This window comes from Penicillium mononematosum (assembly GCF_028829835.1).
Source record: "Penicillium mononematosum strain IBT 11891 chromosome Unknown utg000001l:1.0-4488741.0:1.0-4491989.0, whole genome shotgun sequence".
NCBI lineage: Eukaryota > Fungi > Ascomycota > Eurotiomycetes > Eurotiales > Aspergillaceae > Penicillium > Penicillium mononematosum.
The window spans coordinates 166,974-180,771 of record NW_026643271.1 but is presented as its reverse complement, the minus strand read 5'-3'; the positions used below and the strand labels follow the sequence as shown (position 1 = coordinate 180,771).

Here is a 13,798-nt window from a genome sequence, read left to right as displayed (position 1 = left end):
ACAAACCTCACCTCACCTCATTCATAGTAGTAACGATGTCTACCCTCAACCTCATCACCCAATATACTCAAACAGCTCTATCACACCTCCCAGAGCCCGCCCAAGATCTCCTCCACCAACCAACAGCCCAAAAGGCGATCGGAGTTCTCGCCGCCCTCACTCTCCTCCGCATCACAAACCGCTTCCTTTCAAAACGCACTTTGCAAAACTGGACCTTCAACCAACCATGGATCCCAGCCCGCGAGCTCATCTTGCTAACGGGCGGGTGCAGCGGAATTGGCAAGCAGGTCATGGAAGACCTAGCGCGCACGGGAGTGCGTGTCATTATCCTTGATATTAATGAGCCGACTTTCTCTCTACCCGCCAACGTCACCTTCTACAAGGCGAATATCACTTCCTCGGCTGATATTGCCCAAGTCGCGAAGACCATTCGCGAAAATCACGGCGATCCTACGGTCTTGGTCAACAATGCTGGCGTTGGACATGACGGGACCATCCTCGATGAGCCTGAAGCGAAGATTCGTCAGACTTTCGAGGTCAATACCCTGTCCCATTTCCTAATGGTGAAGGAGTTCTTGCCGGCCATGGTGAAGGCGAACCATGGCCATGTCGTCACTATTGCTAGTATGGCGAGCTTCGTGGCTCTCGGCGAGATGGTGGATTACTGTTGCTCCAAGGCTAGTGCGCTTGCTTTCCACGAGGGACTGCGTCAGGAGTTGAAGTATTGGTATAATGCACCCAATGTGCGCACTAGGTGAGTTACTCTCGGATTGAGTGTCAGAGGGACTTTTGCTGATTTTTGCTTTTAGTGTTGTTCACCCCTTCTGGGTTCGTACGCCCATGATCAAGATGCTCACAGACCACGAGGCCCATTTCAAGCAGCCTATCATGACGCCCCAGGTTGTGTCCGATGCTATCTGTAAGCAGATCTTGACGCAGACTAGTGGTCAGGTTATTCTACCTGCCAGTCAGTCGGTGGCTAGGTTGGTGCGGGCTATGCCGACCTGGATGCAGGAGGGTGTGCGCACTTTTGCGTCGGGTGCGTTGAGAAGGATGCGTATTGCGCAGCAGGCGGAGAAGGAGGCTCAGGCGTAGTGGATATATTTTGGGAATGTTTGAAATTTGACTTATGTTGTATGCATTTTGGATTTGGTAAACGGATGAATGTACATACTATTAAGGGTTGAAATACCACAGGCTGGTCCATGGAGTTATCATATTTACAGGAATAGCCGATGTGTATTTCCTTTTTTAATAGCATAGTTCGTATAGTATCGGACCTCTATGGCTTGGATATTTCTGCTAAAGCTAACGCCCCTTGGATTATTTGGCCACTGTAGAATATGTACTCAATCCATGTATGTACAATGTTATATACAATCACACCATCAATTCGGCCAAAACGGCCTCTACCTTCTTCCCCTGCTCTGTCTTCGTGGCATTCCCCAACTCCAAATGATATATCGGCGCCACATGACACTCACGATGCCCAACAAAGAACTCCACATTCTCAAAGCCCTCCTTGAACTTCGCCGCAAAGTCTTGGATCAGAGGCAGCATGATCTCATTCCCGCCTGCGGTAATCAACACTGAGTTCACCGGGAACGTCGTAAACCAATCCGCCGGTGCAGTCGATAGATCAGTGTAATAGTCCCGCTTGCCCCCACCAATATAGGCTGCCGACCACGGTCCCGCAACTGCCGTCGTGATGATATCGCCACCGTGGTAGATCTCTATTCCTGGGAAGTCTTTCTCAAGTAGTGTCCATGGTGCGATCATTACTGCTCCGCCCAGGTTGCTGTGCAGCGGCAGGGGATCGATCTCTGCGTGTGGGTGGGCCAGGTGAGAGAGTACTCCACCAACCAGATTCCCGCCTGCAGAGTCGCCACCCAGGAAAACCGTGGACGGGTCGCGGTTTGGCTGCGAGAGGATATATCGCAGACAATTCACGGCCTGGCGGAGTTGAGTCGGGTAGACTGCAATTGGCGCCAGGGTGTAGGTCAGACTAAAGACCGCGACACTTTTACCTGATGCTTTGAGGTCACGTAGCAGCTGAGCGTAGAATTTGAAATAGCCCATGTTAGCGGGTAGTCCGAAGCCACCCCCTGAATGATGGTTAGTATCCGATTGAATAGGAATTGGAGGTTCTTTCTTTGTTGTATACATACCGTGGAACCAGACCAACACGTTGTCGGCATTTCGATCGCCCACCCAGTGACCCAATGCTCCGTCGCCCAAATCCACGGACTCGGGGAGTCTGCCGGTCTTCTTGGAGTGTTGCTCATAGATCTTGTGGGATGGCGGTAAAATGTACTGCATCTGAGTCGTGGTCAACCGCGCGGTTGCCTTGCGGAACACCGCATATCCCAAATGAAGGGACAAAGACTTGGCTTGGCGCTCGCTGCGTCGAAGACCAGTGAGGAGGGCATAGATGTAGGCGATGACGATGGAGGCCACAGCTGGGAGGAAGTCGAGTTTCTCCTTTAAGGAGAGCTTCACTTTGGTTACTTTGGTTATTTTGGTAATAGACATGACTAGACTTTCACAATGATTCCAGTGAGGCCATGACAAGTATATTGTATGTACGGAGTAGTATATTGTAGCCCGCCGAAGTGTGAAAGCGACGATCCTTCGCATGGCTATCCCGATTAGGAAGGTGCCGAGGCTGGGGAATTCCTCGGCCATATCTTTGACATTTGTATGAAGTAGTCCATAGTTAGATCTCTATTTCTACATTTTACATGTCTATATCCTTATATGTGAGGCTATAGGACTATATCTATATAGATCTCTATCTCTATAGATCTGATATTAAACCAACCGGATTGATCGGAGATCCGTGTAACTTGGTTACTTTTATACACTGACTATAAATACATCTATGATGTACTTATAGTATACTATGGTATAGTATCGTACTAATCCCCTACATCTGCATCTCCCCGATCTCCCCGTGCAGATTTTTAAGGTTCTATGTTGGACGTGCTGTTTACCCCAAATGTCGATCTGCCGATCAAAGGTGTCGTGAAACCGAGGCATGTGAAGTCTTTTTAAATAAACTAGATAAACCTCAATTGTTCGTTTAATTGAAAATTTCCACACATGTATCCATCATGAACGGACTCAATGGAATAAATGAAAACCACTTTGATATCATCATCGTCGGTGCAGGTATCTCCGGGATCAATGCCGCCTACCGCGTCCAAGACCAACTTCCCGGCTACACCTACACCATCTTGGAAGCTCGCACTGATCTAGGTGGCACCTGGGATCTCTTCAAATACCCTGGCATCCGTTCCGATTCTGATCTTTTCACTTTTGGTTTTCAATTCAACCCCTGGTCCCGCGATAACCCCATCGCCGAGGGCTCTGCTATCAAGCAATACGTGCGTGATACTGCGGCCAAATACGGCATCGACAAGCACATTCTCTACAACCATCGTCTGTCGTCCGCAGATTGGTCCTCCGATGAAAATACCTGGTCGCTCTCCGTCAACCACAATGACTCCGAACAGATCTACACCGCCCGCTACGTCATCTTCGGCACGGGCTACTACAATTACAACGATCCCCTGAAGGCCGACATCCCCGGCCTGGACGCCTTCCAGGGCCAGATCGTCCACCCACAGTTCTGGCCCGAGAACCTCCAGTACAAGGACAAGAAGGTCGTGATCATCGGATCCGGCGCGACCGCCATCACTCTCCTCCCCAATCTCGCCGACCATGCCGCCCGTGTCACAATGCTCCAGCGCAGCCCAACCTACATCCTCTCCGTTCCGAACCGCTCAGCCAGTCGCTGGCTCTCCTACCTCCTCCCCAATTCAGTGTATTGCAAGTTGCAGCGCATGATCTGGATCTACACTACCCGCATCTTCTTCCTCTTCTGCCAGCGCTTCCCGAATTTCTCCCGCTGGCTCCTCAAGTTGAATGTGCGCAAGCAATTGCCCAACCATATCCCCTACGACCCACATTTCAAGCCCAGGTATAACCCCTGGGACCAGCGATTGTGTGTCTGTCCCGATGGGGATCTGTTCCGCAGTCTCCGACAGGGCAAGGCGGATGTCAAGACCGATACAATTCGCGAGGTTACGAAGAATGGTATTCTCTTGAATTCGGGCGAGGAGCTTGACGCAGATATTATTATTACTGCTACTGGCTTACGCCTGCAGATTGCAGGCGGCTCTACTCTGTCTGTGGACGGGACCAAGCTTGACATAGGTGATAAGTATCTATGGAATGGAGTCATGCTCCAGGATCTGCCTAATGCCTCTTTCGTTATCGGGTATACCAATGCCTCGTGGACTCTCGGTTCGGATGCGACGGCGCAGTTTATCTGCCGTTTGCTCAAGAAGCTTGAGTCCCGGAAGTTGGTCGCTGCTATTCCCCGTCTAAAGGAGAAGGATGCTGCTACACTCCAGGATCGTCCTCTCTTGAACCTCCAGTCGACTTATGTGTCGGTTGCTCAGCGCACATTACCCAAGGCTGCTGATCGTGGTCCCTGGCAGCCGCGTGATCACTACATGAAGGACTTGAAGTTCGCTCAGAGCGGTGATATTGACACCGGACTAGAATTCGTGCAAGGGCCGAATCTGCGTCTGCGCCCTAAGCTGTCCTGATGGATGCATGTTTATGATATACCACCCCATGATTTGGGGGTCGTCCAACTCAATGTAAATATGACGTTTGCGACTCAGTAACAATATATTCATTCCTATTCTTCAACTGTGCATTCTTCTTCGGTCTTGAATGATACACAGGTTGTCACCGAAGTAAACAACATGGAGAATATCCCTCGCGCCATCACAAGTATCAGCTAATGCCTATGATGCATCTATCGGAGTCGCGCACGCACTCATATTCCCAAAATACCACCCATGTTCAGGATTCGGCCACCTCAAATCCCCATCCGAACCAGCATTCCCCTCCTTGCTATTAATTCCTTCAACATACTTCACCCCATCAGTGGTGACCTGGACTCCAGTCTCCTGAGTAATCCAGTATTCAGGCGAAGGCTGACTCCAGTCCAAGAAAGGCAGATTGATCGGCACTTTCGGGATAGGGTCTGTCGTATGCGTGGCTCGGTAGATGCTGTTGGACACTTGCTGGTAGGTGATGAATTCGGCCAGTTTCATGTTTCCTGGTTTGGGGCCTCCAAATGTCCACTAGTGATAACATGTTAGCTGGAACCTACACTGATTTCTTGTTTTGAACATTGACTCACAATATCCAGATCGAACCCCTGTGTTCGAAGAACCGTCCCTGCTAGCGCCGAAATACCCCCGCCCAGACTGTGTCCGACAACGCTCAACCTATATCCCGGATACGCGCTGGTTGCATCGCGAAGCTGAGATGTTGCCTGGCTCGCTACGGCGCTCCAGTAAACCCAGAACCCATGATGGGCCCTACATCCGGTGCACACCTCGTCAATCGGGGTGAGGGCGATATCGAGATCTGTGTCGCCGTCGCTTTTGGATACCGTTCCGCGGAATGCTAGGACGATCAGTTCCCGCGTGTGGTCCAAGGCGATGTAGCCTGTCGGGCCGTGATCGATGTGGAATGTATTAATTACTGTCGTGTTGTCGGCTGCTACGAGCGGGCAGGCGCCGTAGTCGCAGGTCAGAGTTTGGCCCGTGTGGTTGATGTTTTGGTCGCAGGCCGATAGGGCGGCGAATTGGGAGAAAAGAGTGAATCGTTCCAATAGTTCACTTGAGATTGCTGGTATATTTCTATTGTTAGATTGGATATTGTGCTTTGTTGTATAGTGAAACTCACCCCGGCGAGCTGGTTGGACTGGGGATGCATTGACTATCATGCCGAGTGATAGTACCGCAAGCACTCGACAAATCATTGACCCAGCCATACTGGATGACGCTAATGATATATAGGGTTGAATGATACTAATGATACTTTGTATAAAGAATTGCAAAGGTCCCTAGCCCATATTTATAGTCTTTCCCATCAAATGATAACCCACCTATGGAATTTTGTCCAAGACAGGAGGGGTAATAGCTGCAGGACTTAATCCCAGGTAGGTACGATGCACCGTGACTACTGTATAGCCAGCTGGGTATATCAGCGCTAACCTTTCATCCGGAGGATAACTCGAGTTTAGCGGAGCAAATCAATTAGGGCTAATGAAAAGACCGCAATCCAATATATCCAATATCATAGGCGCATACCCCTCTTTCCTTTCCTTTCTACTACTTATTTCTTGCCTTCGAACATAACATCTTGGGTGAAATGCATGGTCTCAATATTTGTAAATGTTCTTCAGCTGGCGTGTTGCATATTCGTCGGAGGAGTCTTACAGGTGGGTTTAAAGTGGATTGGTCAAGGCTGAACGGGGATTATGCCCCGATGGGTTAAGATTTACATGCAAGACTCCTATAGCGATCATCATATGGCCAAGATCATATGTCTCACCGTGATGTGGTCCGCAGATTGTACGCTAATGTCTCCGTACACAACTGATAGATCGAATATTTTAGCTGAACATCCACCTTAGATCTCAATAGTACAAATATACAACATATTCACCAGGTGGAGTCATCCATGGATATACGATATAATTTTGATCCCCGACGGTCTCCGGCATGGCAAAGACAAATTGTTCTCCTTCTCGTACGTAGGTCCTCGATTAATCCATGGATGTAGTGAAGATTTACATCCCCGGGCCGAGCCGAGCCTTCAGCTGAGCCCTGTTGTTAAGGTAGCATGATCGCCACTCATTGCTTTTTCTGCTCTTTTCAGCTGAGGGGAAGGTCCTCAAGTCCCTGTATTGTCCTAGTGGTAATATTGGAACGGAGACACGGAATCCTTGAGACTTTCTAGGTAACTAGCCATTGTTTGACCCTTTCTTCTTCTACACAACTGTCGCAAACTCATATCCTCCACCTGGCTTCTCGGACTGCAAGTTCTTACGTCGATACGATTTGGAAAGAGACAAGCAACGACTTGCTAATCTCTTCATCCAGGCCTTTGTTAACAAACTATATTGCGATCAAGACTAGCTGTTGTCACAATATGCGATCATGTTAAAATGAACAACACCCCTGCCATTTAGACTGCATTTCGTAATTCTCTGGAAATGTACACATGCCCGCCCAACAACTGTCAATCGCAATCATCATAGCCAGAACAATGGTTGAGAATTTGAATGTCAGGCGCGCTTACACGCTTGGATCAGACACCGAGTGATCAGCGCTTGGCAAGGCCATTATGTCTTCTGGCGTCAGAGTGGAATATTCTAGGATTGCCCTCGTAGATTCTGGGATTATATCATTGAAGATATCCGGAATCTATTCAGCCGAATGCTTTCCTATGGGCTGGATAAATCCATGGCAGAATGACTTCTCATCTGAGACCAGGTAGGCAGATACGCCTCCCTCTCTCTTTTTCACCAGGAATCTCAGTATGTTCTCCATCCTTTGATGCCATCTGTCCAGGCGGACATCACCCTCTTCAACGACCATGGGCAGTATCGGGTCATGCGCAAGAACCCGTCCTTAGGCAAGCGAGCAAGACGCTTGCTTTTCAACCAGTTCAAGTAAACTTCACCAAAACTTCCCACGGCGATAAACAGATAACTATATATTATAGAGTACATTGTTAGTATTCCCAACATAGGCCGGTTGAGCAAGTAAAGGGGAATCCCACCGGCAGGCGATCACACTATCAGTCAGCAGTGATGCGATTATCCCCGAGACAATGCTTTGGATCAGCGGGATGAAAACCACTGTAACTGTGGTACTGGCTGCTTCGATGTTAGCATCCCGTTTGTTTTTAGCCAGGCAGCACAGTGCAGGGTATGGCCCATTCTGCATCCGCTGCAGCTGTCAGAATTGTCAGCAGGCTTGTAGGTCCAGGATCGCTGCTGAGTGCTGAGCTCTGAGTGGGCACAGGGCTGCTACCTGCCGCACCCACAGACTGAGAGCTAGGACCATGTAGGGGGATTGTCGGAATTGCGTCCCGGCTGACTGAGAGGACATCTCTATATAAATATTGAGCATCTGAAGCTGAGTATCCCGTACCGGTTGGAGTGCGGCTAGGTCCCTGTGGTGGCCGGGGTTTCGTGATGTTCCGAATCTGGCAGACCCTCTCTGAAATCTGGTTATCGAGACGGGGATCTTCTTGCTCGGCATAAGCTTCTGAAGGAGGAAGCTTGACACCTTTGGATGGCGACAGTATCTAGTACAAGCGCAAAGCACACAGATATGAGTGGGATCATGATGAGGTGAAAGTGAGAGAAAAGCGAGAGAATTCTGAGCAGGATTCCGAAGCAATCCCTCTTCTGCAAGGTTGTGGCCAGTAGCATCGAAAGCTGTATAGGAAACTGAAAGCCGGCTTTTGATGCGGCATCCAGCGGGCTTTGATTGACGGGTACTTTGCCCCAAGAGACGTAAGAAATGCCAGTAGACCCAGGTTGACAGTCTGCTCCTCAAAAAGCCTCTTCAACCCTTTCTTCGAGCAATTTCTGTTTGAGCCAGCGGCATATAGACGGTGGCCCTGATTGACGGCCTTTGGGTCGTATTTTCAGACTCCGTCCTGATTGGCCACTTGTTGGCTGTAGGCATCGAAAGGGAGGAAACCTTGTAGTCATTTATATGTCTTTTGAGGGGCTTAGCCAAGCGTAGGGGTCTTACGGGAGCTGGGGTCGAGTTTATCTTCGTATGGCCATCTCTCCTGGAACAGCAAGTACTCCTCCATTCTGATTTTTTACCCGTAGCCCCATTGGTTATGGTTATTTAGGTGCTCCGTGTTGCCCGAAAGACTGCCTGCCTCGCTCCATTAGCGAAAATCCTCGCCGGCGGCATCGTGAATGACTGCAGTAGATTGAATCACGTAATAATAGTAAAGACTGAGAAACAGGGAGGGACAATACCACTGGTGCAAGGACAGGAATGTAGAAGGGTATATATGCAGAAATGCAAATACAAGATGCTGAAGAGAGACAGAGGTTAGGAAAAATATCCTTTTGGGATAAACAAAGAAAGAAACTGCATCACATAACCCCCTCTATATCTCATTGACAAGCACACATTCCAGAGATAACCTCCATTGCTTTCAACATGCATGAAATTATAGCTTCCCAACGACGAGGTGATCATTAGTACTACATATGCCGAAAAGTCGGAGACTAGCTGCGTTGCATGCACGATCCGGGGATGATGTAGTATGAAAGTGCTTCCCTTTGGACTTGAACTTAGCAAGAATTATTCTCTACTCGAAGAATACCATACGTTTCTCCCCGAGACTAGTCTTGTGACTAGTACTATTTTACAACTAGAAGTCGTGAAGAGCCCGGACTGGGAATCTGAGGGCAAAGACCTCAGCTCTTGGGCTGCATACGAAAGAACACAATTGATTAAATGAAATATCATTTCAATGGGTATCCATGGTCTTAAAGCTATGCTTAGATATGTTCAGCTTTAGTAGATCATACCGGGGTATTAACCCCAAACCATCCACATGCACCATTACTTCATCCTGGCATATCTCGTTCGATACGAAAAAAAAAGAGTAGATCATCTTTTCACTTCCGCTCCTCATCCACAGCCGCATGGGGAGTGAAGTGGCTGTCTGGCAACATGTTCATGGCATCTTCCTCTGCGTCCAACTTGTAATTGGTGGCCCAGAATCCAACACCGCCCACGAAGGCAAGGATAGCAACCACCGTGTAGTTCCAAACCAACAGAGGGTCTTTAGCCAGACCAATGAAAGCCTGACCAATGGCAGACGAGAAGGCGTTCATCAACAGCGCCACAGCCTGCACGAGGGAGCGCATGTTCTTCGGGGCCTTGGTGTAGGCATACTCAAGGGAAGTCACAGATGCAAGGATCTCGGAAATACCACCCATGATGTAGGTTAGGGCCTGAACCCAAACGGAGATATTGGTGTATTTCTGCTCCTCCTCTATGCAGTAGTTGGCATTGCTGCCGCAAGGTCCCAGCTTGTAGATGTAGTGTTGGGTGACCGCGGCAACGACCATACTGAGGGCGGCCATAATGAAACCGGCCGTGATACGCTTCAAAGGGGTGAAGTGGAAACCCATCTTGCGAATACCAGGGTAAATGATGTGGTCGAAGATGGGAATGAAGATGATCAGTGAAATGGGGTTGAGGTTGTTGATGATGTCGTTGGGAACACCTCCAAGTTTCATGGTGGCCGCTTGAGATGTCAGGTTGTTCAACATCTGGTTGTAGGCGAGCCCTAGGGATGGTCAGATAGTGCGAAGGCAGCAGATGGAAATTGTCCACATACAGTAAAGGGGGTACCACAAGAACACTCTGCAGGCCATCAGTCCTCGTCGAACTTCATCCACCCAGGCATCATCGAAGTCCATCCAGGCGGGTTTGTTGTCCCCGAAGTGGCTGGGCTTGGCGGCGGCCCAAATATCCTTATCAGATTTTTGGAACCTACAAGTCAAGGTTAGTAGGTGCAACAACACTCGTTGACAGGATGTAGCTTACCATCGCACGGGGTTTAGACTCCAGTTGCCCTTCAGCGCCAAACCCCACACCTTCAAAGCCTTGCCGTAGATCGATCCACTAGGAGGAGTGAGGATGTAGTTCTTCTTGAACACGAGCAATACCGCAGGCAGAGACAGAACATGGCGGTGGGCAGAAGATAAGAGAGCCAGAAACCAACGTATCGCTCGGCGTAGACCATTGCGACCTGACCCACAAAGGAACCAATGTTGATCATCATGTAGAAGTACAGGTAGATGCGAGCAACCGTGGCAGCTGGGTCAACGATGACACGCTCGCCGCTAGCAAGTGTTGTGACATAAGGCTTGTCGTCGGTATATTGTTCAGCAATGAGGGGGAGATGTTGGACTTGAAACCACCAGTTCCTACACCCATAATGACAAGACCGATAGAGAAGCATGCAGCGGCTCCTTTTTGATTTTCAATAACCTGGGGAATGGCGGAAACGATGAGAATGACGTGTCCAACGAGTGCACAGGCAATTGCGGACATGATGGTGCGGTAACGACCCCAATATTGATCAGCAACTATGGCACCAAAGAGGGGCATGATGTAGGACCAGAAAGAGTTAACTGAGCAAGTGAGGCATGTTAGCAGTGCGCCGACCCTTCGAGAGCTGGTCACTTACACAATGTCAATCCGGTAGAGGCCTGTTGGCCCATACCTAGAGCTCCAGGCGATTCATTGCTCCAGTCAGAGACACCTGGAACAAGGGCACCGGTGGTGGATTGATCGGGTAAAGGTCGCTGAATGAAGTTGACGACTAAGTCAGGTTAGTCATGTGTTCTCCCTCCCCCAAAAGATTGATAGTTCATACAAACAGCAGTGGTACCGTAGTACGAAAAACGCTCGCACAGTTCCACAAAGGCAACACTGTATGCTGCTGCGGGCAGCTTACCCGCAACACGACGCAAAGTGGCCAGTTCCTCATCTGTAGGAGTGGTCTTTTCCAAAGCATAGTCGTCTCCTTCGATTGAGACTTCTCTCACGGGAGGGGCATTGTCGATGGTCAGGTCATCAACCACTGGGACTTTCTCATCGGCACTGATGTCGTGGGAGATTGCCTTGGATTTGGCAATCTCACTCACTTCGGCAGGATCACTGGCATTCATAGTGGCGGTTCTGGGATCCAGAGATGTGAGAGATGAAACACACAGCAGGAAAGAAAAAGGAAAAGAAAACTTGTGGGAGGGCGAGGTGAAGCAATTATATGATCCATGGCGTGATTAGCGTACCTGTTTAGTGTCTCCAAGAGTCTCGCTTCTCTCATTCCAGAATCCCGGGGCATTGTCTGGATTGGGACGTGGCGGATGGCGTACGGCGGACTTGGCAAAAACCGTCAATAGCCGGCAAAGACCCTGCGTCTTAGTGCTTTTACGAGATTGACCTTGGGAAGTGTGTTGGGGGAGTCCAATGGTGAGCTTCGGCCACATCCGGCCGTGATCACTTTCCCCCGTCGATAAGCAAACCTTGGAAGTCGCGCTTTGTTGGAAAGTAAAAGATATCCCGAGAGGCTAATGGACGTCTGAATTTGGATCAACCAATCAATGAGCTATTGTGGGCTTAAACCCCTGGGCCTGGTATCCACTTGGTGTTACTTAGTGTCGGATTAGCGCGTCTTGGCATATCTTGGCCCACGGTTTGGCCGAGTTTCTCCCCGCGTCGTGAGGCTTGGCTGGTAACTTCCATTGTAACCTTGTCTCTTGGCCATCTCATCCAGCCTATCACATCAAAGCATGTCTGATAACCGAGGTGAGATAGCTGACTTTGATATCTCACACATGGCCCGGGACCCAATCACAGGCAACTTAAAACCTGGTCGAAGATGCGGGGCTTTTCTGATTAGGCTCAAGGTGAAATTGCCACTTATGGAAATGAGACATCCATCGATGGTGTGATTGGCCCCATGTGATGTTGTCATCCAAATTATCCGACTCCTTTTACAAAATGTTTCGGGACGACTTCTTGGACCGTCGGGGTCCCGGGAATCCTTTGAACCTCATGACTACTCCGTATCAAGCTGAATGTGTTCTTGTTGGAGGCTATTGGCCCCTGTTGGTCTCACGCGATTCAGCCTCCCATTTGCTCTTCCCGCTTCCGATTACAATATATCGTCCGATATTCCACAGATCACATCGCACGTCTCTATCACCGCGTACTGATTGTATCCGCTATCGTTCGAGTCTTGGTGGATACCCAGTTTATCATCTGTGGGAACCCACGTGTTTGATGTGAACGTCGACCACCCGATCTCACCTCATCCACTGTGTCCCTCGATGGGCTGGCAGGAATGGAGTGATGCGCTCGACCTTCACGGGTGATTCATGCACCATTGGAGATTCATCAATCTCGCCGATTTGCTCACTTTCACTTTGGCGCGCTCAAGACTCATTAACCCCAGATTTGGCAGATGTTCACCGCTTCTCACGACTCCACATTCCAGACAACCTTGCCCACTTGCTCTGCATTGACCTCCATATCCTTGCATGTCCAATTGACCGTTTGATTGGACGATAACTGCTGAGCTGCCAGTAGCCGAATTGGCTTAGCCTTGTTTTGGGTCGATATCCATCCCATCGCGTGACCGTGCATGTCTGCATTCTTGCATTGTCAGATTATATGTAAATCTATGCAGGCTCCACATATCAAGATTGAAGGGAGCGCGAGCAAGTCTGCGTTTAGTAATGCCCGGAAAGCATCTGCCAATCATCTTCTGACTGCTAATCCCACTTTATCGCGTCTTTCCAAGTTTCCCCATTGCCGACAACACTACCAAGACTTATCCAACAAGATACATATAGCGCGCAAAATGACACCGGAATCCAAAGGTCCGTATGGCGTTGAAGTGGCCATTGCGCAATCCCGCCACCCCACACTCCTTTAAGACTCCAGCCTCGGGGCATTGGACGAACGGAACAGAGGGCATTTCGAAATTGTCCAGTCATATGGAGGGGCAGTACGGAGTAGATTAAGCCAAGTTGGCCGGTGTGAAAGAAGGCAACTCCATAGACACTATCCTTCAATTGCGATATATTTCAATTTATCAGGATTCACACATGGTTCTTTGTTTTTGATGTAAATCCATCTCACTGTCTCCAGAGTCTCAGTTTTCACTCCTTCCTCAATGCTAAACTTGAAGGTGCGACAATCAACCACGTCTGCGAAACGAACGAGGAAGCTCCCCTCAAGAACCCCAGCAACACAATTTCTTCTCCATCTCTCCATCTTTGGTGCTGCTGCTTCGTTGAGGGATCATCCGAGGGGTGCCATAGCGGCAGATCTCACATTGCCTCATACAGGCTCCATCATGA

General features: G+C 49.4%; 6 protein-coding genes across 6 annotated transcripts; 2 read left to right on the top strand and 4 right to left on the bottom strand.

The window, feature by feature from the left end:
- Window positions 1-35: 35 nt before the first annotated feature.
- N7519_000079 (SDR family oxidoreductase) lies at window positions 36-1,095 on the top strand (the record flags this gene model as incomplete). Its single annotated transcript, XM_057286859.1, has 2 exons — window positions 36-754; window positions 810-1,095. The coding sequence occupies 2 exons, from the start codon at window positions 36-38 to the stop codon at window positions 1,093-1,095; spliced, it is 1,005 nt and encodes a 334-aa protein (XP_057152942.1).
- A 285-nt stretch (window positions 1,096-1,380) lies between these two features.
- N7519_000078 (lipase/thioesterase family protein) lies at window positions 1,381-2,532 on the bottom strand (the record flags this gene model as incomplete). Its single annotated transcript, XM_057286858.1, has 2 exons — window positions 1,381-2,105; window positions 2,169-2,532. 2 exons carry the CDS (start codon window positions 2,530-2,532, stop codon window positions 1,381-1,383), a joined length of 1,089 nt encoding a protein of 362 aa, XP_057152941.1.
- A 581-nt stretch (window positions 2,533-3,113) lies between these two features.
- On the top strand, window positions 3,114-4,616 carry N7519_000077 (flavin-containing monooxygenase; the record flags this gene model as incomplete). Its single annotated transcript, XM_057286857.1, has 1 exon — window positions 3,114-4,616. One exon carries the CDS (start codon window positions 3,114-3,116, stop codon window positions 4,614-4,616), a length of 1,503 nt encoding a protein of 500 aa, XP_057152940.1.
- A 204-nt stretch (window positions 4,617-4,820) lies between these two features.
- Window positions 4,821-5,860, bottom strand: N7519_000076 (lipase family protein; the record flags this gene model as incomplete). Its single annotated transcript, XM_057286856.1, has 3 exons — window positions 4,821-5,162; window positions 5,222-5,715; window positions 5,773-5,860. 3 exons carry the CDS (start codon window positions 5,858-5,860, stop codon window positions 4,821-4,823), a joined length of 924 nt encoding a protein of 307 aa, XP_057152939.1.
- A 1,548-nt stretch (window positions 5,861-7,408) lies between these two features.
- On the bottom strand, window positions 7,409-7,988 carry N7519_000075 (uncharacterized protein; the record flags this gene model as incomplete). The annotated part of the gene is made up of 2 exons (XM_057286855.1): window positions 7,409-7,586; window positions 7,924-7,988. 2 exons carry the CDS (start codon window positions 7,986-7,988, stop codon window positions 7,409-7,411), a joined length of 243 nt encoding a protein of 80 aa, XP_057152938.1.
- A 1,544-nt stretch (window positions 7,989-9,532) lies between these two features.
- Window positions 9,533-11,599, bottom strand: N7519_000074 (uncharacterized protein; the record flags this gene model as incomplete). Its single annotated transcript, XM_057286854.1, has 7 exons — window positions 9,533-10,209; window positions 10,261-10,415; window positions 10,470-10,547; window positions 10,592-10,791; window positions 10,857-11,059; window positions 11,116-11,250; window positions 11,305-11,599. The coding sequence occupies 7 exons, from the start codon at window positions 11,597-11,599 to the stop codon at window positions 9,533-9,535; spliced, it is 1,743 nt and encodes a 580-aa protein (XP_057152937.1).
- Between the last annotated feature and the right edge of the window lie 2,199 nt (window positions 11,600-13,798).